This window comes from Stegodyphus dumicola, chromosome 12, assembly GCF_044657685.1.
Source record: "Stegodyphus dumicola isolate Sdum_Otavi_A_Nest chromosome 12, ASM4465768v1".
Lineage (NCBI taxonomy): Eukaryota > Metazoa > Arthropoda > Arachnida > Araneae > Eresidae > Stegodyphus > Stegodyphus dumicola.
In genome coordinates this window covers 4,760,248-4,786,578 of record NC_140779.1, presented here as the reverse complement: position 1 = coordinate 4,786,578, position 26,331 = coordinate 4,760,248, and the positions used below count along the sequence as shown (strand labels likewise).

General features: G+C 31.5%; 1 protein-coding gene across 5 annotated transcripts in view; it reads left to right on the top strand.

Moving 5' to 3' along the window:
• The window catches only part of LOC118195450 (hemicentin-1-like), a 331,768-nt gene that overhangs the window by 256,547 nt on the left and 48,890 nt on the right, over positions 1-26,331 (top strand). For all 5 annotated transcript variants that reach the window (XM_085827451.1, XM_085827448.1, XM_085827449.1 and 2 more), the window contains exons 55-62: positions 1,777-1,990; positions 9,334-9,468; positions 11,560-11,747; positions 11,875-12,226; positions 18,434-18,604; positions 19,290-19,460; positions 19,887-20,057; positions 24,722-24,892. In XM_085827451.1, coding sequence (XP_085683577.1) covers positions 1,777-1,990; positions 9,334-9,468; positions 11,560-11,747; positions 11,875-12,226; positions 18,434-18,604; positions 19,290-19,460; positions 19,887-20,057; positions 24,722-24,892 — 1,573 coding nt within the window. The remainder of the gene's footprint in view (positions 1-1,776; positions 1,991-9,333; positions 9,469-11,559; positions 11,748-11,874; positions 12,227-18,433; positions 18,605-19,289; positions 19,461-19,886; positions 20,058-24,721; positions 24,893-26,331) is intronic.

The window sequence follows — 26,331 nt, the reverse complement described above, 5'->3', positions numbered from 1 at the left end:
TTTAATATTTCTGTAAATGGGAAATTTTAACCCATGTTTATGTCTTTCCTTTTCTCTCGCATAGAAATAATATTTTGAAATTTTCTTTTACAGATTTGAATTTTCCACTTAGATTTATAACTGTCTTTAGTACACTTTATATATGTCCCATGAGAAACAGTTGTTGCCAACTCCTTTACATATGTCCCATTTATTGATATTTCATAGAATTTTAATCACAAGGCAAGGGGCTTTTCCATTTCTATTTAACAGTGAAAAACACTTTTCTCACTCAACCCCTGTAAGGCCGGTATAAAATTTTTATGTTTTGTATATGTTTATTAAAAGCTTTGACATAACCTATAATGTCACATCTAGAAACCACCTTTATTGTATGGATTTCTTAAAAATAACTTTTTCTTTTTAATCCAAAGGGGCTTTGTCCCTGAAGGACTATTGTTTTCATTTTGCGTTGTATCACTATAAATGTCCGTTTCACTTTTCAAACTGTTGCCACCAAATGTTAGAGTTCTGCATTATATTTGAAGAAATCAAATAATAAAAATCTTCATAAATGTATGTATATCTCTCACATTACGATAAAAAAAGGATACATAGATCCATCGAATTTTGAATGATGTAATCCTCCTACAAATATGGGCAAGAGGAAGACCAAATTTGAAATTTGGAATTTGTTTTTATTATCGATTTCATATTTTGTAAAACTTTAACGAATTTTTGATTAGCAAACTCGAGGATTTCAAAGCGAGCAATGGCAACACTGTGTACGGGGGGGGGGGGGGAAGACCTTTTTATCTCCAGCGTGTGAACTGTGTATCGGAAATTCTAAAGATATGCTCATTTTAAAATTATTTTGCGACATTGCTATTGAACTGAATTTTATGATTTAAGTGCAAATAACATGATATTTAATAAATAATGGTAACACACAAAACATTAAAAAGATGCCCCTTTGGACGTAATTTAAAATCTAAAACCTGCATTTTTTTTTCCTAGAATTTAATAAGTATATTCAAAATTTATAATATATAATATAATATATATTTATAATATATATATTATAAAGCTGTATATTGAGGCATTTACATCAAATAAATAAGTTTTCTTTTGGAAAACATTTCAGTAACACTCAGAAGAGGAAAACTTCAAGGAATAAAATTGCTATGTTTTGGGCAATCTGCTATTCTCCCCCCCTCCTCCATTTTCATAAGTATTTGTATTAAAAAAATTGGTCTTGTGTTTATACATAAAGGATTTTGCTTTAAATGAGCAATATAAAATGAGTAAATAACGCATTTAAGATATGAAGCAACATTTAAATGAATTCCTATTTCTATGTAAATCATATTCTTAATAGAAAACTGTGTTTTTAAGTTTTGCTTTTGCAATATATAATTTGATCAATTCACAGTACTGAAAAAGCTTTTTATACTTCAATTAACCTTCCACATAATAACTGTTTATGTGTTTATTACATGTCTCACACATAATAACTGCTTAGTTTATTATGCAATAAAATAAATCACTAATCCAATCAATTATCCCACTGTATCCAAAAGATCTGTATTAAAGATTAAATTATTAAAAGATTATAGTAAGTAATCAATTATCCCACTGTATCCAAAAGATCTGTATTAAAGATTAAATTATTAAAAGATTATAGTAAGTATTAGAATGTGGTTTATCTGCATATATTTTAAGTATCATTGTCTTGCTTTAAAATATATACATGAAAATATATTGTAATAAGCCGTGCAAATAAAAATTTTTTAACAGCCGGAAGATGGTGGGAATTATGTTTGTATTGCATCAAATTCTGCTGGCAGGGATCACCAAAGTGTAAGTTTAGATGTCCATGTTCCTCCAGTAATAACAACATTACCTAAAAGCCAAGATATTTCAGTTGGAGATATTTTATCCCTTCATTGTGAAGCTAGTGGTCATCCTATTCCTTCAATAACGTGGTTATTGAATAACACACAAGTAACAGGTAAAGATCTTTCTAAAATACTATTTTATGCATAAATGTGTCTATTTTATATTCTGTGTAAATTTCGAGTGTGTTTGGTGGTACAAAAATTAAACATAGTACCTTATTTAACGTTTTGTATCAGTGTAAAAGTTAATATTCTTTTGGATATGTGATTTGCATTTAATTAATAACTGTTTTTCAAATACCAGAAAGTTAGATGGATAATCGAAAACAGTGTAAAATTTATGATGATGTTTTTATTTATACTATTTTGAGTATCCAACCCTCTAAAATAGCTATTATGAAAAGTTGCAATATGAATTTAATGAATGCAGTTAGTGTAATTTTATAGGGCCCATCTAGTGTAAGGTCATAAAAATATTTAATAATCCTAATAATAAACCAAAATTATTGCCCCTCCCCTACCTTTTTTTTTTTTTTTTTTTTTTCATTACAGTAGTTAAATCAATCATTCCAGTCCAACAATTCGGGACTTTAGATGCAACAGAAATTATGCAATGAGCTACATAGTAAATACTACAATTCATTATATTATTCTTTTAATGTTCAAAAGAGGCCTGGAATGAAAAAGGTGTTTTAAAGCATTTCATTTTCAGAGCACAAAGGCATTATATTGCTTAATAATTAAATATAATATTTTAAATATGAATCACCTTATTTCTTTCTGTCAGACCGCTCACCTCTCTGTCTCCAGACACATATGCAGTGGTCATCAGCATTGAGAGAAAAGCATTTTTCAATCAGACACTGTCTAGCTTGAGTAAGAGAGACACCATGTAAGATGACACTGATTATGGTGGAATGTCAATGGCAAGCGTCTTAATGAGATCTGAACCCAGTGTCACCTAGTCTTCTGTGAATCATATCCCTGGATATTATGGAATTGCAAGATGGCAAGTGGTGTTGAATCAATGATAGCACAATTGTTGGCACATATGTGGCAGCTCTTCTAATTGTGTGATCAACTCATGCATTGGAGACCCAAGGATGTTCCGAGCTAGTAAGGCAGCCTTCGCTGAGCCACTGGCTCCAGCAATGGACAACAACCATATCACTTAGAACAATATGCCGGCCAATCTGCTTGTTTGATGAGCCAGCCTTTTTTAGCCCTATCATGTGACCTCTATCAAAGTCTGACAACTGTTTGTAATGCCACTGAATATGTTTTAAAGGTGTCTTTCAGTACAGTTTTCTGCATCTAAGCCATCAGCATAGCTGTAAAAGCTCGTCATCCACTGCACCTGCTCATTTTACGTTCTACCAGCTGACGTACGTTGTATTACTCCATAATGCTAATTGATGCTGCAAGTCTAATCATTTATACAACTCACCAAACCACATTTGCATACCATGTTTTATAGTTGTGGCTCAGTTTTTTTTTGGGTGCATATATTTTTTTGCAACAGAGTATATAATGTGTATGACACCTGTACAACAAAAATCGACTCAGATATTTCATTTTAAAGGCAGAGATTATAATTAAATGACATATGCAAATTAATGAGCAAAATTTTTGCGATTTTATGTCATTAAAAATAAAATATCAATTTAGAAAACAATTTATGACATTAATAATTAAGTGACAAACGTTTCTTTGCAAACTGTTATCAAAAATACTGATCAATATAATTTTTTTCAAAACGAAGATCTTATTCACAGAATCTTATAGGATTAGCATGGCTTCAATATTAGCACATAATCAAATCGTAACATTATTTGTATAAATAAAAAATTTTTAAAATATTTTTAGTTTAATGAATTTTTGAATGATTTAAAACTTTATGAGAATATTAATTATTTAATAATAATTCTTAAATCTTCATGAGAATATTTCATAATAATTGATAATCTTATTTTTTAATTCATTCAGAATAAAATAAACCTGCAAATTTATGTATTATATCACATAACAGAAATAACATAACTCTATAATTACAAAAAAATTAACAATTTTTATGGCTGAGCTCGGATAAGTGGTACTTGGATAGTATTATTTTTTGTGCCATTTATGAATAGCATAAGAAAAGTTGCTAAGTGCTGCTTATTTGAATTCTGCCAATTGAATTCCCAAACAGAATGGCAAAAGTTCAAATGAGATTAATTGCGAAGTGTTTATATGGGGCAAGTCCGAATGAATGTCGAGATTTCAAAGGTTTACTACCCAAAACATAATTAATGTATTTATTCAAAAAATACATACATAAATGTAGAATTTAACAAATATTCTCTATTCGTATAAAGCGAATATAAAATTAAAATTGGAAATTTAATTAAGAAATTTTAATTGAAGAAATAAAAATAATTATTATTTCTGTCAACTAATTTACAATATCATTTAAATTCTAAGAGCATATGTAAATGAATTGCACTTATCTAATATTCCAAAAAAATAAATTTATATTTCTGAAAATTGCATAAATGAATAATTATTGAGCAGGCAGGAGACAGACTTATCAAGGGAAAGTTGCCCCATACCTAACTCTTCAATTACTCATTTCATGTTTCGTCATCCACATAGGCAAGGGTAAAAGTAAATTTCAAAACCAAAAGTAAAATCAAATGTTGTGAATGCAAAAAAAGAAATTTAAACAGTGGAATTTTAAGGAAATAGCAAGTAAATGACTAGAGTTAAAATTAACTAAAAGTCAATATAAGAGTAGAAAACCAAAGTAATTTAGAAACTCTTGCCTACAGGAAACTTCCCCTACACGAATTATGCATGTAAACTTAAAATAAATTATATACAACAATTAAAAAAAAAATAATAAAAAGGCAAGTAAAAAGCAATTTTTAATTTAACTTACCTAATATTTGAATTTCTGAGCTGTACCAGCATTTGCTAAACAAGTTGAGTAGTTTGTACTGCTAACTGAAAAAAATAGAGGTATCTAATACAATGTAAAGTTGAGTGTAAAGCTGCTATCTGTGAGAGCTATTGTAAAAACCATGTTGTAAATCCCAAAAATGTAAAAAGTAAAATGCTTGTTAGTGTGCAAAAATGTTGCCAACTATGAGTCATTGTAAAAAGTGTTAAAGAAAAAAAATGCACTGCTACTGTTTGTGAAAATGGATGTTGCAAACAACTAAAGAGTAAAAAACTTTTTGGAAAAAAAAAAATTAGTACAGGGGTCGGCAACCTATTTGTCCTTAAGGGCGCAATACTAAATTTGAAAATCACTGAGGGCGCATATTTTACAGATAATCAACAGGTATAAATAGGCATTAAAAAAACATATTTTTATAACTTTATTTTGTTGGTGTCATACATAATGATACATATAATTCAGTGTGAAACTTGGGTGTCCATATTTTCAGCTAATTTCTTATAATTGGGGATATATTTAGAGTTCCTGGTCCTTAAACAATTATCTAAATGTGAGTCATTAAGCTTTGTTCGGTATTTTGATTTCAAATATTTCATATTTGAGAACAAAGACTCTCAATTGTATGTTGTTGCACAATATGAATAAATTTTTAGCATACATTTCCTTAAAATAGGATACTTATTTTCATCGACTAAGTTCCAAAACATTTTATCCTTACTATGCGCTTTTAAAATAATATCACTTTGCAAGTTTATTATTTCTAATTCTAGGTCTTCGATATTATGAAGCTCGAAATACACTGAAGCTTTTTCAAAGACATCATCTTCAGTAGCATTGAATAAATTTATGAAAAATCTTAGAACGGATTCTAATGCTGCAAAATCTTCAAATCTAGAAGAAAACTCTTCTATTAGCTTATCTATAATTTCTAAATATGATGTAGCAGTAAAATTTTCATTATTCAAATTTAAACTCTCAACAGTATATTTTATATTTGGGAAATGTGATAATGATTTTTTCAATAGATGGGATTTCAACAACACTAACTTGCATTTGAATGCATTTACTGCACTAATCATGTCAGCGATATGCTGATTTTTCCCTTGTATTTTTAAATTTAATTCATTCAACTTTGCCGTTATATTTGTCAGAAATCCGAGGTCGATTAGCCAATCCTTATTTTCTAATTGCTCGCAAAATTCGCCTCTTGCTGCAATAAATTCCTTTATTTGTGGTAAAAGCATGATAAACCACTCAAGTATTTTACCTCTGCTCAGCCACCTCACTTCAATATGTAAAAGAAGATCTGTGAACTGAACGTCCTCATTTTCTAAAAGTAATTTAAACAATCTGTGTTGCATAGCTCCCGATCTTATGGAATTAATAATTTTTGTTACTATTGTAAATACATGTTGAAAACCGATTGTTTTTCCGCATAACATTTCCTGGTTTATGAGGCAATGATAAGAAATAAATTTCGGGAATAAGGAATCCTGTCTACCTAAGGCAATAAATCCTTTTTCTTACCAGTCATCGCTGGTGCCCCATCTGTTGTAATTGACGATAACTTTTGTACAGGTAATTTTACATCTGTTATATACTTTTTAAAAGTAGAAAAGATATCTTCTCCTCTGGTGCTTCCCTTTAATGGCAGAACTTTAAGGAATTTTTCTTTTGTTGTAAAATCAGAAAATACCATCTTCATGCAAATTGCTAATTGTGATATATTTGTCACGTCTACCGATTCATCCATCTGTAGTGAAAAGAAAATACAATTTTCCATATCATTTGCTAATTCTGCCTCCAAATTCTCCGCAATTACTTCAATTCTTCTAGTAACAGTTCGTGCTGATAATTGCAACGTGTTTATAGCTGAAACTATTTCCTTTTTATTTTTAAATTCTTCAAAAAGTGAATCAGCAGCTTCTAACATGGTTTCTTTCACTAATTCTCCATCTGTAAATGGTTTTTTATTCTTAGCTAGCAAAAGGTGCGATCGTTGCTGCTTTATGTTGTTGCAGTGGTTTAGTAAAAAAAAACTTTGCTGGTTAGTTATTGAAGATTTTAAAGAAATTTTTTTTTTCTTCTAATTTCAGAGTGTATTGGATAGTCACTATCAAAATTGGTATGAACGGTCTTAAAATGTCTTTCAATATTACTTTTCTTAGGAATCGCAACACTATTATTACACAACAAAAAAATACACTTCCCTTTGTAATCAACGAAACAATATAGATGTTCCCATTCATCGTTAAAATAATATGTTCTTTTTCTTTTACATTTATCCATGAAGGGTTTTGATAGAAAAGAATTATTTCGGATTACTCGGTAGTTTTAAATGCACGATCTGCGCGTGGTCTATTCGAAATACAATCACACACTAACAAAAAATACGTGCGTATTATTAGATACGCTCAAGGTCAGCAAACTGCTAACCTATGCACAATCCTAAACTCAACTGACTACTGTCTAACCACGCTAGCGAGAGCAGTTTGGCTGAGGGCCAAGATGGGTCAGTTTAACTGAAGGGGTGTATGGGCGAAAAGCGCGGGTATTTTTCCCTCTCGAAGTGTGGGTGAAATCGAAGGTCAGGGGACATTTAGTGTCTACCTGGCTACTGCACTCACCCTTACATAACTGATAGATGTGCCCACTTCCGCCCCAAACCGGATGTTTACATAGATCTGGAATACCTGGTCAGACAGTACTTGCTGTATATCGCCGTTTGACAAGAGTAAGTAAATCGCTCTGGCTATCATACAATTACATTAGTCCAGCGAGGGCACATTAACCGCTTGCCTGATTATCCCGAGTTATCTCAGGTTCGTATATATTGCAGTTAATTATTATTCCGAGAAAACTCAGGCGATGCAGAATTTGTTAGTATGATTTCTTTTATCACGGTTTTACTCGGTCTGGAGGAAATGAAAGGAAATATTTAGCTTTGATTGGCAGTTTCCAAATTTTGTTGGTTGTACGGTTGTTTTGGAGGGACTGGTCGCGTGTTTCCCTATTGTATAGTATACGTTGGCTTGTGGATTAGTAATGTATAAAGAAGGATGCGTGCGTTGGAAAGAAATAAAATAATGGCGATGATGGAAGATAGCGAAAATGATGATTTTTCAGATAGTAATTATGAAAAGGTTGGGAAAAAAATAAAAAAAAATAAAAAAAAATCAAATCCTACGAGACAGTGTACTCTGTGCTCCCGTGAAAGAGATTCCAGCGGTAAGCCAGTAAGAAAAGAGACCAGATACCAGTGTAGAACGTCAGGTATCACTCTGTGTTGTCCGTTGTTTCAAAAACTATCATACAAAGATTAATATTTAACTTTTTTTCATTTGCCCGAGATAACTCGGGATAGTAAACTAATATTAAAAATAAATGCTTTTACACCTTCAAAAAATTAAAAATTCAACTTGAAACTTACATATTTTGATTTGTTTTGTTTTGTTGTATTTAATAATAAAATAAAAAAATGTGATGATTTTTTGCAATTTTTTTCAAAAAAATTTGTAAGGGAAGCGGTTAAAAATCGATCGGGCGTCTGAGGGCGCCGCATTGCCAACCCCTGATTTAGTAAATAAAATTTCGAAAAATAATTGAATTGAATTCAAATTAATTTAATTTAATTTAGTAAACTTAAATTGAGTGGAAAAGAAAATTACAAATTGAAATCGAAAATTATTATAAGAAATTTTTGTACTGGACTGCATTATGTAAAACTGAAGTTACAAGTTCAATCAAAACTTTAACTAAATATTGGCTAAAGGTTAGAAAATTAGATAAAAATCTTCACTCAATTTGGGCTATAATTGAGACTTTTGAAAAGAGTTGGTCCGTCATTAGTAAAAGGAAAGAATCCAGTGTTGATAAAATATGCATTTTTACGAAATATTTACAAGTAATCTCTTAACTCTTCAAAATCCTCCATTACCCTCCAGTTAAGGTTTAAGGTAATATTATTATACCGTAAAGAGTTAAAAAATTAAAAAGAAAAGTTAATGCCTGTCATTTGAAGGTATTATAATTAAATCTAGAATGTAGTCCTCAGGATGTTCAATATACACTCCTTTATAGAGAAAATTGTGTGCAGTATTTTTTACTTGTCTTACTTGATCTGCAATACATATATCTTCACCTAAATCTTTCAAGCATATTGTATAACAATAAAATTGCGTTATTGTTTTGAACTTGATATTTATAATTTTTTTGTTTTCTTTATTATTAAATTATTAATATCATTGTACTTCTTTAATTTATTACTAAATAATTTTTAACATAACAGTTAATTTATGTAACGAGAAATTCCTTAGTTATTTTTTGGGTGTTAATTCTTTTCCTTTATTATTAAATTTTTAATATCATTGTATTGCTTTAATTTATTATTAAATTATTTTTGAACATAACAGTTTATTTGTGGAGACAGAAATTCCTTATTAGTTGAAATTTTATCTTTATACTTTTTATTTTCCATTAACTATTTTTTAAAGATTAACTTTTTCTACTAAATAGGTTCTGTGCATTCAATTTTTGGGCGAAGTAAGCTTCACATTCAAAATGTTAGTAAAGAGGATGAAGGCACGTACATATGTCTTGCTCAGAATGCTGCAGGGGAAAGAAAGGCTGCTGCTGCTGTTCGGGTTAGAGGTATGATTGCATTAAAAAATTTTTTTTTTTACTATAACTGTTTGATTTTGAACCTAGAAGGAAATAATCCAGAGAATAAAACTCTATAAACCAAACAGAATATTTATTAAACTTAACATAACATAAAGCAAAAGAAATAAAAAGAGATGACCAGCAGCTCTGTGCCATGTACAATAAAGCGAATACTGGAATTTTTCTGGAATAGTAGCAATACTGCTATAGCAGCATGGCTATTTGTAATATTAGTAAGCAAGTTTAACTTTTCAGCTTGGGGTTAGCTGCAGAAAAATAAAATACAGACATTTATCCCAAGTGTCACTCCATTACCAGGTATAACTATCATGCGGCATTGCACCATCACTCCAAGAACTGGATACTTGACAAAGAGGCAAGAGGATCAACTTGTTTACAGAATGCTGGAACACAGTTTGAGACATCTGAACTTAAGCTACTCAGACAAATCCATCGTATCCTAGTTATACCTCCACTATTCTTCCCAATTACCATGTAGTTGGAGAAGTGTTACCTTTTAACAGAACCATGTTACCAACCTCCAGATTTGGCTGATCTTTTTTCTGTTTTATCTGGACTGCAATGTATGTAGGTACTCTCTGCACCGTCTCTTCCAAAACCCCTGCTTTACCTGCAAGGCTTTCATCTTAAAATAAGTATTAACTATTTAGTTTAAATTTTACTCCCTTTTTTATCAACACGTCATACCTCATTCATGCTTATTTTAAAGATTATAATCATGTAGCAGTAGTTTTGGAGAACCATAGTTATTGTGCATGTAAATTTCTTGTTCTGAATTTTATTTTCCACAAATAATTTAAAATGCTTGAAAACTAAACTACCAAAATAGAAAAGTGTTGATAATAATTGGCCAATATTCCAAAACACAGTATTATGGAATATTGCCCAATATTTTCCATTCAATATAAATTTATTCAATAATTATAATGTTTTTTCCCAATCCTCAAAATATATTTTAAAGTCATTTCTGTAAAATCTCTTCATAACTCATGGTAAATTTTCTTTTATAAATTAATAAACTCAAAACATTGACCATCAAAAAGCTAACCATGCAAATAAGAAAAAGACATGTAATTTCATATATTTCAGCTAAAAACAGAACTCACAGTGCAATATGTGTTGGATTTTGGCCCAAAAATTCATGAAAAACAAGAGCGTGTTAATTATTATCGTTCAAAATCCATGAATTTTCTTATCACAACTTGGGTGATTTCCTACAGTTTCTTTCAAGCAGTTGCAGCAAAACATTGAGTAATTTGATCATTCGGCTGAAATTCATGATGTGCACCACCATGGAAATTGAAGAAAATAATCTGCAGTATCTTAATTTTCAATTGATTTTTACCAAGATCTTTTCAATTTTTCTTCATAATGATTCTTGACTATACTGAACTGTTTCTGTATCAAAAGTGTAAATCCAAGTTTTATCACTGGTAATGACATAAATTTTTGTATAATATGGACCGTATGATTAAGACCTTAAGATGGATTCATCTCAAGAAGGATCTTCTGGATTACATCAAAAAGAAATGTACAGCAAGACTAAATGATCTTTCATATTTGCTGAACAGAATTTAAATGAAATGGTAATTGCTAAGCTCCAGATCTCTGATTCAGTTAATATGCTTGTCATTTGTTGAAGTATAATTTATTTTCACTGCATTCTCAGCTACTAACAAGTTCTTGATTTTGATAGTTTTTCCCCAAACCTTTTTGCAACCAGAATTTCATTGAAAAAACAAAAATTAATGCCTGTTCATAGCTCAGTTATATAGGTCATTTGAAAGATTTGAATCACCAATACAAAAATTCTTTGTTCATTAAAAATGAATTTATTTCCAAATGCTAAAAGGAAGTGAAAAATGGATTGTTACCTGGTGAAGAAACTTGTAATAACTTCTGACAAAAATGTTGTAGTCAATTTTTTTTTATGTACAATCTAAAGGAATCATTCTCTATATTTTTTGTCACAGTAGTGTAGTGTTCTAAATATAATGCTGTAACACTTTAAAATGTATTTGAATTTATACTTTTTGTGTAACTTCTATCAATTTTTAGCACCTCCTATTATTTTGGACTCTTCTGGTGTTAAAAGTGTACAGGTGAAAGAGGCTGTTATCTTAGACTGCCTTGTCAAAGGTGATCCATCACCAAATATAATATGGATAAAAAATGGCCAAAGATTAGAACTAAATCATCGGATACAAGTGATGATGAATGGATCCCTTTTCATCTATAATTCCTCAGTGAGTCAATTTTTTAATGAAATTAATAAAACATATTATTGTAGTCAGTTTTGCTTCTTTTGTGTTTACATATGTGCCTTAATTTAAAAAACCTTTTTGATTACTTTCTTTACTTTTATGATTGCAGGATCAAGACTCGGGGCATTACAAATGCATAGCTAGTAATGATTTTGGGTCTGCTGAAAGAACTGCTGAACTTATTGTCAAAAGCAGACCTACATTTATTATTGAGCCCCACAATACAAAAACTGAAGTTGGCAATACTGTACATTTTGATTGTCGATTAGATGGAGAACCGAAGCCTACAGTAGCGTGGATGAAAGACTCTGTTCTGTTGCAAAAAGATGCACGTGTCCTTACATTTCCAAATAATAGCCTTCAATTAATTGCTGTTCAGCAGTCAGATGAAGGAGTGTATACTTGCTTTGGAAACAATTCTTTGGGATCAGCAGCTGCAGAAGCCCAACTTATTGTGCAAGGTACAGGGTACAACATTATTCAGAAAATCTGATATAACATTAAAGGCCAGTTTACATCTGTCAAAGCTGCTCGTAGCGAGCCACTCGTCCGGGCGTTTCAAACCGAGTGAACGGACCTGTACTCTGATAGATTGTTTACACCAATCAGAGTGGACTGACAACTCACCTCCGTTTGTTTACGAAATGGATACCGACGTCGCAGCTGCAGGAAAGAATTGCATTGGACATACATAGATGTTCTTAGGCTGCAGTGCTTGAAGTCTGTGAAGCAGTTTCAAACGAATTAATTTCTGCTCTTGGGAGGGGAAAAAAAAAAAAAAAATGGGTACGTGATTGGGTAGCTTGCCGCGATGAATTAGGAGTATCAAATGAACTATTAAATGAATTTCGGACGAGAATGTCCAAAGTTACAAAAACGTTATTGCATATCAGATACAAGAATTTAAAAGAAACTCAGTTTGAGAGAAGTTATTTAGTCAACTGTGGTTACTGAAAGTCAAATTAACAAAGCTTTTCTACTATATACAACTGTTTATTTACACCTAATTAATCATTTACAAAATAATGTAAAAGTAATAATGTGTTTTATTATTTATTAATAGAAAGAATATATTTATTCATCCAGAATCCACAGAATCAGTAGCTCTCTGTGCATGAATTAATTATGCAGAGTTCTGACTGGAACCGTGTTATTTCTAGAGAAGAATGCAAAATTAACACATGGAAAATTTATTCAAATCTACCATTAACACGACAGAAGTAAACTGTATGATATCTACCTAATTATTCAGAAAATCTTAAATAAATAAGAAGTAGCAAAAAACTTGAGAGCATTACATATATTACCACAGTGGCAACACACAAAGTGATATCAACAAAATTAATAATGGGTAAATATAGTGATTATACTTTACTTCTAAAATGCTAAAACGGATAGTTTAAGAAGATTAGAATTCATCTAGCATAATTTGTATAAACCTTAATACACCTTCAGTACTTGCACTCACACATCCAAGCTGAAAATGTTTCACATCCAAGCTGAATTGTAACGAATTATAGCCCAGAATGTTTTTATACAAAGCAAGAAATTTAAATATCCCCAATAAAACAGATCTACATATATTTTTTATATTTTTTTTATTTTTATAGTTTATCATATATTTATTGCATCCTCATGTAGGGATGCTTGTAGAAAAATGAATATAAGCTCACATAATTATAGAAGTAAAACACTTCATAAGATGCATACGCATTAAAAAAATGCCATGGTTTGGCTATCGCTTAATCTCGGATTATAGAACTCACTGCCACGACGTCCCTGTGAACGCTGCTCGGAGTAACTGCCCGGAGAGATTTTTTCAACAGGTTCAAAGTAGAAACGGAAACGCTGACTCATCTCCCCAACGTTTGTACTCCGTCGAAGTGAGCGTTTACATTGTCAAAGTAATCGTAAGGTGCGACTCGCTCCGAGCCGCTCTGACAGGTGTAAACTGACCTTAACCTTCGTCATGGATACCTATTATACTTTATTTTTAAACCATTCTTCATGATCCATGTTCTTATGCCTTCGACTTATAATTGTTTAGAATTTTGGGGGGGCGGGGGGCTTTTATATTTGATGCAAATTTATTTATTTGCATATGTATCATATTGCCAAAAAAAATGTAACGCTTTTGTTTGAGAATCAAAGAAATTGATGCACATAATTATCCTTAAGAGTAGTAGAAGGGGAAATTTTTTTTGAGAGGAAAAAAAAATTCTTCTGCCTTAATGTGTAGAACTCAGGTCTTTATCATTAATTTTCTACTTCTCCCCCTTTTATTTATTTGCTGCAATTGATCTGTTTTATTAGAAAATAAAATGTGTAATTTTTTTTTTTTTTTTGTGTGTGTGTGTGTGTGTGTAAGTTCTGTAGTAAAATTTCACCCCCTACTATATAGAAAAGAAAGTATAATTATAATTGATAATGATAACAGATTTTGGTTATGATAATATTAATTTAAAAAATAATGGGATACATTGGAAAACTACATTCATAAATAAAATTGGCTTGTTCTTTAATAGAATTATGTTATTATTATAAATCGTTATCTTTGTAAATGCTTTGTTTTATATTAAGCATTAACAAGTCTTCCAAATTTTACTAGAAAGATCTTATATAGAAGAATGCATATCATTCATTAAGATGAACAGAAATTGCACATATTGCAGTGTGTGATAACTATTAAGTGTGGCTTCATCCTAAAGCTGTTGTATCAGGTCCAGAATCAGAGATATCAGATTTTTAAGTCATTCACATGATACCCATTTTGAAGGCTATTGTCTAGTTTGTTTCAAAACACACAACAATATTTCAACTCATAATGTATCATATTACACGAGGGTTGGAACTTTTAATAGTGGCAACTATTTATTTACAAGGAATACAAAAGTGATTCATGTCACCATGTTTTACAGTCCTTCAGCATAGTCGCCAGCATTGTGTATAACCCATTTCCAACGATGTGGAAGTCGCAGAATACCTGTAGCAGCGCCTATTTTGTTGATAGTTTGAATGGACCAGTCTACTGCCGCAAGAATCTCAGGAACAGTTTGAAAGCGAGTGCCACGAAGTGGTTCCTTCATCTTAGGAATTAAGTCATAGTCACAAGTGCTTAAATCTGGGGAGTATGGTGGATGGTAAAGCACTTCCCAGCCCCATCACTTGAACAAATCAGTCACAGCTTGCGCTGCATGCGGCTGAGCATTGTCATGCAAAATGAGAGGAGCGTTCTGCAGAAAGTGTCGCCGTTTTTTCTCATAGCTGGTCGGAGATTGTGCTCCAAAAACAAGCAGTAATACTACGCAGTGACGGTCTGCTGTGGGGGAACGGTATGCGTTAGGATGACACCATCACAGTCATACACGAGAATCACCATAACTTTCACATTGCTGGGGTTCTGATGAAATTTCGAATGTCGTGGTGACCCATGATGACGCCATTTGTTTGATTGGCGTTTCAGTTCTGGCTGGTATGATCGGGCCCAAGTCTCATCCAAGGTAATGATACGGCGTAAAAAAGCATCTCCTTCGCGCTCATAGTGCTCCAGGTGGGTTCGGGCAGTATAGTATCGTAGCCATTTCTGCATTTCCATAAATTGATGTGGAACCCATCGTGAAGCAATTTTTCTCATGGACAGGCGTTCCTGCAGAATGTGCAGCCCAGTCGTATGCGCTAATCCTGTTTGTCCGGCCAGCTGACGAATCGTTTGGCGGCGATCACTGTCCATTAGTGAGGCAACAGCTTGCACGTCTGCATCGCTGACACTCAGACGACCTGGCCGCAGCATGTCTGCCATGTTTTGGCGTCCTTCATTGAATGCTTTCACCCATCTTGCTATGGTTCTGTAAGGCAATGCGGATTCCTCGCAAGCCTCTTGAAGCCCTTGATGACACTGTCGTGCTGTACGACCTCTAGCACATTCAGTTTTTATCCAACATCATTTTCTTCTTTTGAAAACATCCTGACAACACTTACTTTAGGCCACGAGCTAGTACGAGGATTCGTTCTTCGCGTCACTCCGCATGCGCGTGACGTAGGCAGGACGAGTCTTTTTGGTTAGAGGTAAGGTAGGTATGTAGTTCACGTGTGGTATACGCGATATTCTTTGGTTTTGTTGCGTAGTATTTTTTAAGCTGTGTTGCCACTATTAAAGTTCCAACCCTCGTACAAACTAAAAGAAATTTGTCTGCTAAAGGTGATTTCAACAATTTTATATAATAACTTTTTCCCCCCAGTAATCCCACAGATCCGTTTAATTGAAACTGGGTGACGCTTCTCTTTATATCATGAAACCCTGAGGTCTTACTGGTGCAAGATGAAATTTTTATATAATATTGACTTATATAGTTGAGTAATTCTTTCCTTTAATGTACATGCTTTCATATCTGTCCCAATCGGTTTATAGATTTATCTGCGATGAAATCCTAAGACCTGTGGCATATGAAACTATGAATAATCATTACTATATTTTGCATTGGCTTAGGGTCTATACAGATGGTTCTAAGGTGGAAGATTATGCCAATGCAGGAGCTGGTGTTTTTGCGAGCCCTTCTCATTTTACACTTCTGTTCGTGCTCACGTCAGTTTTTGACAGAGAAATCTGTACTATCCTATTGGCCCTTCTTCAACTGCAAAACCAAACGGAATGTTTTTCTAAAGTGGTGATTCTTTCAGACTCAAGAGCAGCTCTTCAGACCACAGACTCTGCTGATCCATCCCATATGAAAGATGTTGATGACTGTATCAATCTTTTGGCATGTTTATCAGATTGTAATAAAACAGTTGTTTTGCAGTGAATCCTGGCCCACTGCAGAATCAAGAGGAATGAGACTGTTGACTTTCTGGAAAAAAAAGGGGGCTTCTGTTTTACATCTAAATGGCCAGAAACTGTCCTGCCAATCTATTAAGACAATAATTAAAAGGACACTAATGAGTTCCTTCTCTCAGCACATTGTCGTTAGAAGTGGTCAAAAGCTCTGGTTCAATCATATTTCAGATATTCTTGAGTGGCCTCTTGATAAATTGGTGGCACTATTATGGCTATTTCCTGGCGATGATTGTCTCTGAAAACACATTTCTAGAATTAACTTGGCTCTAAATCCTGCTTTTTCTTTATGGACTGTGGAGAGGATTTTGACATTTCTCCCCTTGCCTCCTGTCCTGCTCTGCCTGTGTCTTGATGGGAGTGAAATTTGAATAGCCAGACTGAAGTTGACAGATTAACCGATGTCTCTTTCCATTTTTATGTTAATTTCTTTTTCTTAAGATATCTGTTGTCCTGTTGTTTTAGTCACCTAAAGAACTTTAAAAACTAGGCAGTGATAGATGTCTGGTTCTAGGCACCTGATATTTTAAATAAATATCAGGTGCCTAGAACCTTAAAATGTAAGTTACTAATAGGATAAAGTAACTGTACCTCAGTCCTGTCAATCATTTATGGAATTAAATTTAAAGACAGATATTTGCCTTAGGTTATTTTTTTTTATATTTCTTCTGTGCAAAAGTAGATTTTGTTTTCTCATGCACAGAAAAGTTAAGTTGCCCTGGTGTAAAGCAAAATTTGAGGGATATACGGTTTTACCAATCTTTTTTAGGCTATAGAGACAAGCTTGAAGTCATCTCTAAAGTAGTATAAAAATATATTTGGAATTAAAATAAAAAGTTGTTGGAATATTGGGTTATGCTAAAGCAAATGAAGGCTACTTGCCTAAGAGGAGAGCTTTTTAAGGAAAATTGGCTTGTATTTACATTATGCGTAAGAGAAATCATCAGAACTCTCATGCACCTAGTCTGGTCTCTGGAATTTCAACTTGAGTCTAACTACTAGCATTCAAAATAAGCAAGAATAAAATCAGTTTGTATAAGTTTAATTGTCTAAGTTATTAAATTCTTCAGATTTTGATATAAAAATGCTTCATATTTTACTTATTATTTCATAGTAAAAGTAATGCAAGAAGATTTTTATTAAAATGAAAGATAGTAGCTAATCATTTTCTGGGAGAAGAAAAAATCATTAGTAAATAAAATGTTAAGTATATTATGTTAATTATATAATGTTATGCATAATTTCGCTTTTACATTTTAATCCATTTCAACAAATGTATGATCCATATTTTAAAAAGTGAAAAAATAAAATAAAATGCTTAAAACATTACTGATACATAGAGAATTCTTTTGTATTAACGACTTTTATAAGATGATCATATCTGATAGTGACTTCTATATTTGAGAATAAAAATACAGTTTGATGTTGAAGATTAACTTACTAAGCAACATCTTCTAAACTGTAGTTGGTCTTCTTAGAGAAGATACGCAGTAATTAGAAATGTATATGAGGTTTACAATTTTTTTTAGTTTTCATGTTGGATGGTGGTAAATTATCCTGGGTTTGCTTCCTTATAAGCAATGAACTGTCTGCATACAGTTTTTATCTTACGAAATATAATTAACAGCCAGTTTTCCTAAAAGATCTTTTATGAAAGCATACCATTTGAGGCACATAAACTCCAAATGCTCTGCCATATTTTAATAGTCTAACCTAAATTTTATTGCCTTTTGTCTTTCTTAGTAAATATTTGTTAAACATGTTTCTTTTATTATTTAATGTTTTGTATTTTTATAATGGTGTTTTCAAATATTACTTGAACTAAAATGCAATTTATTAGTTCATGGAAAATGGTCAAACTGGCAAGAATGGGGACAGTGTTCAGCTTCTTGTGGAGATGGTGAGCAATCAAGACAAAGATTTTGCAATGATCCAGCTCCAAAAAATGGAGGAAAAACTTGCATTGGACTTTCAAATGAAGTCAAGAAATGTAATGAAAGACCATGTCCAGGTACAAAATAATTGTTGCTTAATTTTGTAGATCTGATGAAGTAGAACTTTCAAAAAACTTAAATTAAACTATAACCATATTATGTTTATTATGAAAACTATACTTTTGAATAAAATATGATTAGTTCCCATTATTATTAATTCTGTGATTTATTATGTAGTTGTAATCAGAAAAGTTCAAGAAAGGGAAAATATTATATGATAACATTTATTATTTCAAAATAACTGTGTTAAACTTTCTATGAATTAAAAGAAAGCAATTAATCTGTGTTATTTTTAGTAATTTAAAACATTAAGATTTTGTGCACTTAAGTTCTTGTGTACATTAAGTTCCTTATGCTGTTAGCTGTTTGCAAATAACCTCATCTTCAATACTTAATGCTTGTGACAAACTATATTAATGAGAATATCCTTATTTTAACATAGGACTGTACATCTCTATTTATACTTAAATATTATGTATGTTTACTTAAATATTATGTAAAATTATATATGTTTTATCGATATTTTATGATGCTGTTGTTTTCATGTAAATGCTCAATAATTTTTTTAATGTTAAATATTAATGTGTGAGAATTTTTAAATGTAATGCAAGAATATAATGAAATTAATTTTAATATCTCACGTGAGTTAGCATATTTACTCACCTTAATAAAGTAATGCATTTTATAAGTTATATATTGCAGTGAATGGTGAATGGGGAAATTGGCTGGAATGGCAAAAATGTAGTGCTTCATGTGGTGTTGGGCAGCGTAAGCGACAGAGGAAATGTGATAATCCTAGCCCACAGTATGGAGGTGAAAACTGTACAGGTCTGGATACAGAAACAGACATCTGTATTCTTATGAAATGTCCAGGTAACAATTTTAATTTCTTACATTTTTTGATAAAATCTTATTTTAGAAAGCAATTTAATTACATCATAATCCAGAGGCTGCTATTCTAATAGTAGTATATGTATATGCTGCAGAAAAGTTAATAAAAATACATTTAAAACATTTGTTTTAACTTATTTGTATTAATATGTATATAAATAAACTGCAAAAACAAGTAGACTAATGTATATAATTAATTTTTTTCAAAGTGCAATTTTTTCCTTAATCCTGTTATTAAAAATTATTTATCATATCAATAAATATTACCTTTTGCTGTAGAAATATTTTACTTGGAATTCTGGATGTTCCAAAGATATGAGTATAGATTTAAGGGGGGAAAATATATCTGAGTTGAAAACGTGTATGCTGTAAATCTTTGCTTTAAAAACAAGATCTTTCTTATTTCAGTGGATGGACGCTGGAGTATGTGGTCGGATTGGCAACCTTGTAGTGTTTCATGTGGGAAAGGTATTCAGATTAGAATTCGTGAGTGCAAGAATCCTGAACCACTACATGGAGGACAGCCATGTCTAGGTGAAGGTGAAGAATCTCAAGAATGTGTTCTAGATGAGTGTGCAGGTAAAAGAATATTTCATAAACATGGAATTTGGTTCATAATGTAACAAGAGCTTTTCTTATTTTTGTCATTGTACTTTTTAGAGGAGAGTTAAATGCTACAAAAACCTTTTACCTAATTTTATGATTTATGAGTTCTATTTATTAATTAAATTAATGGCCTCTCTTTGGATTTTTTATGGTGTCATTTAAAGTACCAAATATGTTGGAGAAAATGACAAAAGTAATACTTTTCACTTTTATATTATTATTGTTTTTTAATTTTGAAGTTGATTGTTCATTAAATAGACATCTTAAAATAAAATGTATTTTTTAGCTTCCATCATTATTTAAAGCTTACAATTCTTTGAATATAGACTACAGTTAAAATAAACCTAACTTTTGAGTTGCATGTTATTGGTTTCCAGTAACATTTTAAATTGGTTGAAACATTGGGAAAACTGTTTGATCATGGTAAATCTGGTATGGGTAATAAGGAAACAAAGAATTAAGAATAATTAAAACTCAATAACTATTAATTCAAATTAGTTAATTGATTGAACAAGAAAGAGCATATGCAGTCTTTCATGAATTCACATAAATGTGAAATATTGTCCTTGATTTTCTATCAGATATTTTGTTTTAATTGCATACGTAATTAAAGTTGCATTATATCTGTAATTAGCATCCTAACAAATCTTATACATGTTTTATTGGGAAAATATGTAGAGATTTAGAAAACATGAGAGTATTGGAATGCTGTGAAGGCATTCACTGGAGATGTTTGCTATGTAATTAACACTGTAAAAATCATAATTGATGTATTATCATGTTATTGAAGCACTGTGAAATGTAACTGGAGGTTGCTGAGTACCATAAGCTTCCCAAATTCCAAGTGTGCTGAACATATGCTGCCATTCAATTGTGTGGCATGTACTGTTGTTCAGACCTCCTCCATACAAAACGTTTCCGATTATCAAAGTCAAGAGAAACTGTGATTCTTCATAAAGCAAGAGACAACTTAAACTGAATGTTTTCCTAACTTTGTGCTGCAATACCAAAGTATTATCGCTGTTAGTGCTGAGAGTTAATGGTAAATGTTACAATAGATGCTAACAGTGGAGTGGATAGCAGCTGCTACTATCACATAATCCTTCTACAAAGTCTGCATTCTAAACCTATCCTTTATCCTTGAGACAATTACGAATACTTTGTTGAAACAATGCAAGTATAATGATCATGTGATTGTATCATCACTCTAACCATCATGCTGGGTGATCTATAAATGAAACCTGTTCTGACAAGTCTGTTTCTGTTAAATCTGTACAATGACTGCCCTAAATAATTCTAATGTAAATGATCTACAGTAAAAGTTCGACTATGTGAAAAGTATGAGAAATGCCAAATACCAGATATGTGAAAATTCAAAAATTCAGGATAATTGAGCGTATAAAAAATGCAGTTGATGTTAAAAAAGCTAAATGAATGGAAGGAAAAAAATTTCTATCTATAATTATAAAAGCAGTCATCATCTTTGTTATTAGCTTGAATATAAAAAATGCATTTCAAACTTAAAGCCGACACATTTTTCTAGACCTTAAAAATATAAAGTGAAATATCATACCTGACTATGAAATCCCATTGACCACGTAAGCTGGCAAAGATTCTGCTACCTTACACTAGTTGTTCTGGCAGAAATTTTAATGAACTTACTACTCTTTATTTATTTAGATAATCAAGAAATATAAGTTATGAATATAGCTTGTAAAAACCTTAAATCACCTGTCATAATTTTTCACATTGTATTGCCTGCCATCGTTTACCCATTTTCAAATAAAGTTATATATCATGGCCGTTGTCGCACATTTTTCTTGATGCCAGGATACACTAATTTTCTAACTACTCCACTATATGATGCTATTCTATTTTGGGCAGGTCCTAAGTTTTAATAGTATTTTCAAAATGCTAGGTGGGAGCAGATAAACAACAGTAAACTTGCATTTTTCTTCTTCACAAAAACTAAGTATATCAAAAATTATTTTTCTCAACATGAAGTCCAAAGCAAAATTCTTATGACTGGGAATTCTAGTATGTCCCATCACCATAGTCACAGGAGATCTTTAAGAATGTCCACATTAAATCATCATGCATTGTTATGGAGGATGATGACATCATCTGAGATATCTTTTGTATCCAACACTTGGAAGAAAGGAATGACACTTACTGGTGACATTATCCTCCATGACAATTTTCTGTGTCACTGTGTAATGTGAAGGTACTGGAATAGTGTGAGCTTTGTTGTGATGGCATGTACTGGAATTACGATCATACGTACCCAGTATGAGTCCATGTTACTATGATCTCTTTGCCGAAACGAAAGAACAACTGTGAAAGTTCTGTTGCAATAGAGAGTTTATTATTTAAAAGAGTTCTCCAGTGGATTGGCTCCTGACCACAGCAACTCAAGGCTAGAGTAAAACTTGATAGTCCCTCTCATGCAGTGTTGCCAGAAATTTTTCAACTAAAGTAGCAAAAAAAAAGACTGAAAAATTCTCTAAAAGGTGCAAATGATGTCAGAGATCAAATAATTTTTGTGACGTCATAATTACTTCAATCCTTAGTTGTTTTAATTATGTATCTTAGCTTTAACAAAAATTTTAAAACTATATTGTTCATTTTCAATTGTTTAAATATCCATTCCTTTTGTAATTAATTCATTTAATTTTAGATTTCTGTTTTTAAATTAATTTGTAAGATATTCCTCACATCTAGATTGTTAGCGCTATTGTACTAAGTTTTTTTAGTCTGCAGTTAATTTTTTTTTTATTTTGAACATTTTAATTCAGGAATGCTTTAATGCATTAATGAGGCTTTTCAGTGAGTTTTACAGTTTTCCATTCTGGATGGTAGACTTATTTCAGATTCTGATTACTTAAAAGTTTTTTTTTTTTTTTTTCCCTGAAACTCCATATTTCTTCGTTGTCACAATAATTTTCTCAATTAAGAAGTGTATGTTAAATGTCAATCACACCGAAGGTACGTGCAGTTTTCTGTTTGCAGTTAGCCGTGTTTGTTCTTTCACAGCTAAATTTGTTTGTGTTGTTATTTAGAAAAATGCAGTTGCTTTGATTTATAAGTCATTTCTGTTCCTTAGTTCTTAGCACTATTATAATCAGAAGGATAAATTTTTATTTCTTTTTCTGTTTGGGGACCCACTATATGACACGCAAGTTCTTTTATTCAATTCGTTATCACCGTAAAACTGAGGGAGAAGGGGACTGTCTTAAAAACAAAATTTGTAGAGTACTAAAATCATGAATATTAGTACTAAGGTACATAATTCTGTGTTTTACAAAGCATTTTATGATATATTAAAGAAATCTTTGAAGTCGCAAAAAGTATCATAAAGAAATGATGGAGATAGCAAATACCAAAAGTTTAGTAGCACAAGTTTGTCAAGAGTCACAAATTTGCAATAAATCGCACGATTTGGCAACACTCTCATGCTCAGGGTATGAGAATACTGTTTATATATGTGTTATAGTGAGTTTTTGAACTATATAGGGAACTTTGGAGAAAGGACTTATAGCTATGTACATTTCACACTAAGAATCAATATTTCTTATTAAAAATTTTATCGTCCAGCATTTAAAGGAAGAAATATTTAATTTGCTTTTAAAGTGAAATATACCTAGTTATGCAGCTTTTAGCCATCAATTTTTATTTTTTCTTCTATAGATAGAATACGTAGAAATATTTGTTAAGATAGCACTTGCATAATTTTAAGCTAGTATATATATTTTTTCTAATAAAATAATTTCTTGTTAGTTGATTTTTTAAAATTTTCTTATACCAAAACAAGGGCTTGCATAAGCCCACAGATTCTCTCTGCAGCACTGCAACTTCTTCTGTATGCCATTTTTACAGTTGAGGATCCTATAAACTACCAATATTATTTAATGTACTTAATTAGTATTAATTTTTAACTCTTTTTTTAAAGAATTTACATATAGTTTCTCTATATTTCATTTTTTCTCAATAAATAACTTTACTTGCCATCATAGACTGGTCTTTACATCCATTCTAAAAGCTTTCCTGTTTTCTTTATGCATATATGAAATTCAAATATATCTAAAAATTGTTATTACATTAATGGATCATATATATAATGAGTCATTACATAAACATGAAAGCAATGAACTATGTAGCATATTATTCATTTAATGCAAGAAGTATGCCTTATACCCCCATAATAGGATTTATTAAATCAAGTCTTTTGTATTAAAGGCTATGAAAAACATTACAAATATATATTTTAACTATCTTTAAGCTGGATTTGTTGAATAAGGTGTTAATTATGTGCTGTTAAAATTTTTGTAAACTATTATTCAGAATTTTTTACAGTGATTTTTGCAACTTTTTTTTAAAGGAAAACCCACTGTAAACTAATCTACGAAACTGAATAAGTACCTACGAACCTAATTTATCTTAATTTGGAATGTAAGATGATATGCACAATTTTCTTAATAATTACTGTTTATTTATTTTAGTAAGATTATAGAGCTGCATAACAGGTACTTTTATTTTTAATTTTTGATTGTTATTACATTGTTATTTTGTTATTTTCTTTATATGTCCTGTTACAGGCAGTTTGAACTTGAATGATTTAAAATGTTCATAATTTTCAGTTCATGGTGAATGGGGTGCTTGGAATGAATGGTCATTATGTTCATCATCATGTGGAGGTGGTACTCGTGAAAGGATAAGATTATGCGATTCTCCTGCTCCAGCATTTGGAGGCCATTATTGTACAGGTTCCCATATTCAGACTGACTATTGCAATAATGCTCAGTGTCCAAGTAAGCAATTTCTTTCCTTTCTATTTTTTAATTAAATCTGTTCTGTTACATTTAATTGTTATGATATTTGCAGATTTAAAATAAGAAATATTAATAAAGATGAATCAAATCTTATTGAAAATAATTTCTCTTGTAGATAAAAAATTATGTGAAACTACCTAGAAAATTATATTATAAACCAATAAATATTTCATATACAGTCAAAAGTCGTTAATTCGGACACCCGTAATCCGGAATGATCTATAATCCGGACCTCAAAGCTAAAATCTTTCTGCGCATGCGCCGCATTGACGCATGCGCATAGGCGTTTTACTCGTGCGTGCAAGACATTTACGACTGCGCATATGCATCTGCGCAAGTGCAGAATACGTTTTCGCGTGTGCGTTTAATGTATAACGGACGGTATAAGCTAAAATTATCTATTTCAGTTAATGTTGATGATTGCGTTGTTCCTTAATCTTCAGATTGGATCCGGCTTATTATTTTTTGCAGACTGTAAGAGCAATTTTCTAAAAGTAAGCTTGAACTTTCGATTATGTCAAATAGAATTTCCGATGCTGGAGCTCCCAAAGGATCTAGAAAACGAAAGTATGTTTCGATGCCCATCAAACAAAAAACGAATTGCTACAAAAAATGGATAAAAGCATATCCTTTGTTTATCTAACCGTTCCGAAATCTGTTTATCAATTTCACGCTGCTCTGCGCAGGGGGGGGGGGGCACGTCGCGGCGCGCAATGAACTGGAAGTTGATCTGTCAACACTATGGTTATCTTCAGGGCAGATGTTTTTATTTTAGTCCGCTTATAATTCCTTATTAAATGTAGTATTTAATTTCGATGTACTCCGTCTTTGATATGATTTAAACCAAATTCCTCGTCATTATAAATATCACGAATACAAATCACATAGTTTTCTGGTTGCAATTTTCTAATTTCGGCTATGAGTAAGGTATGCTTTACGCATCCGCGCGTTAAAAGAAATGTTTAATAAAGTAAACAAATAAATATTAGGCTTCCTTTTTGGTAAATTTGGATACCCTTTAGATCATAATTGCTCATTATTTTATAAATTACGGTTTCATATTTTTAGTTTTATAATTTCTGCATGCCATCTTACCAGATTTAAACTGATGATCTATAATCCGGAAAAATCGATAAACCGGAATCGCCAAAGTCCCGACGAGTCCGGATTAAAGACTTTTGACTGTATATATATATCCATGAAATAAAAAATGAATGTACAAGAAATTCCTCTTTTTTTATCAAAATAGCTGCTAATAATCAGAAAAGATTATAATAACTAGTTGTGCCACAATTTATTGTTTTGCACTTAATACAATCTCTTATAATAAAACTTTCCTTAATTATATGCATGATGGTATGAAATGTTCTTTAGAAAAGGTAATAGAGATATTAGGAAAAACAAAATTATATAAAACA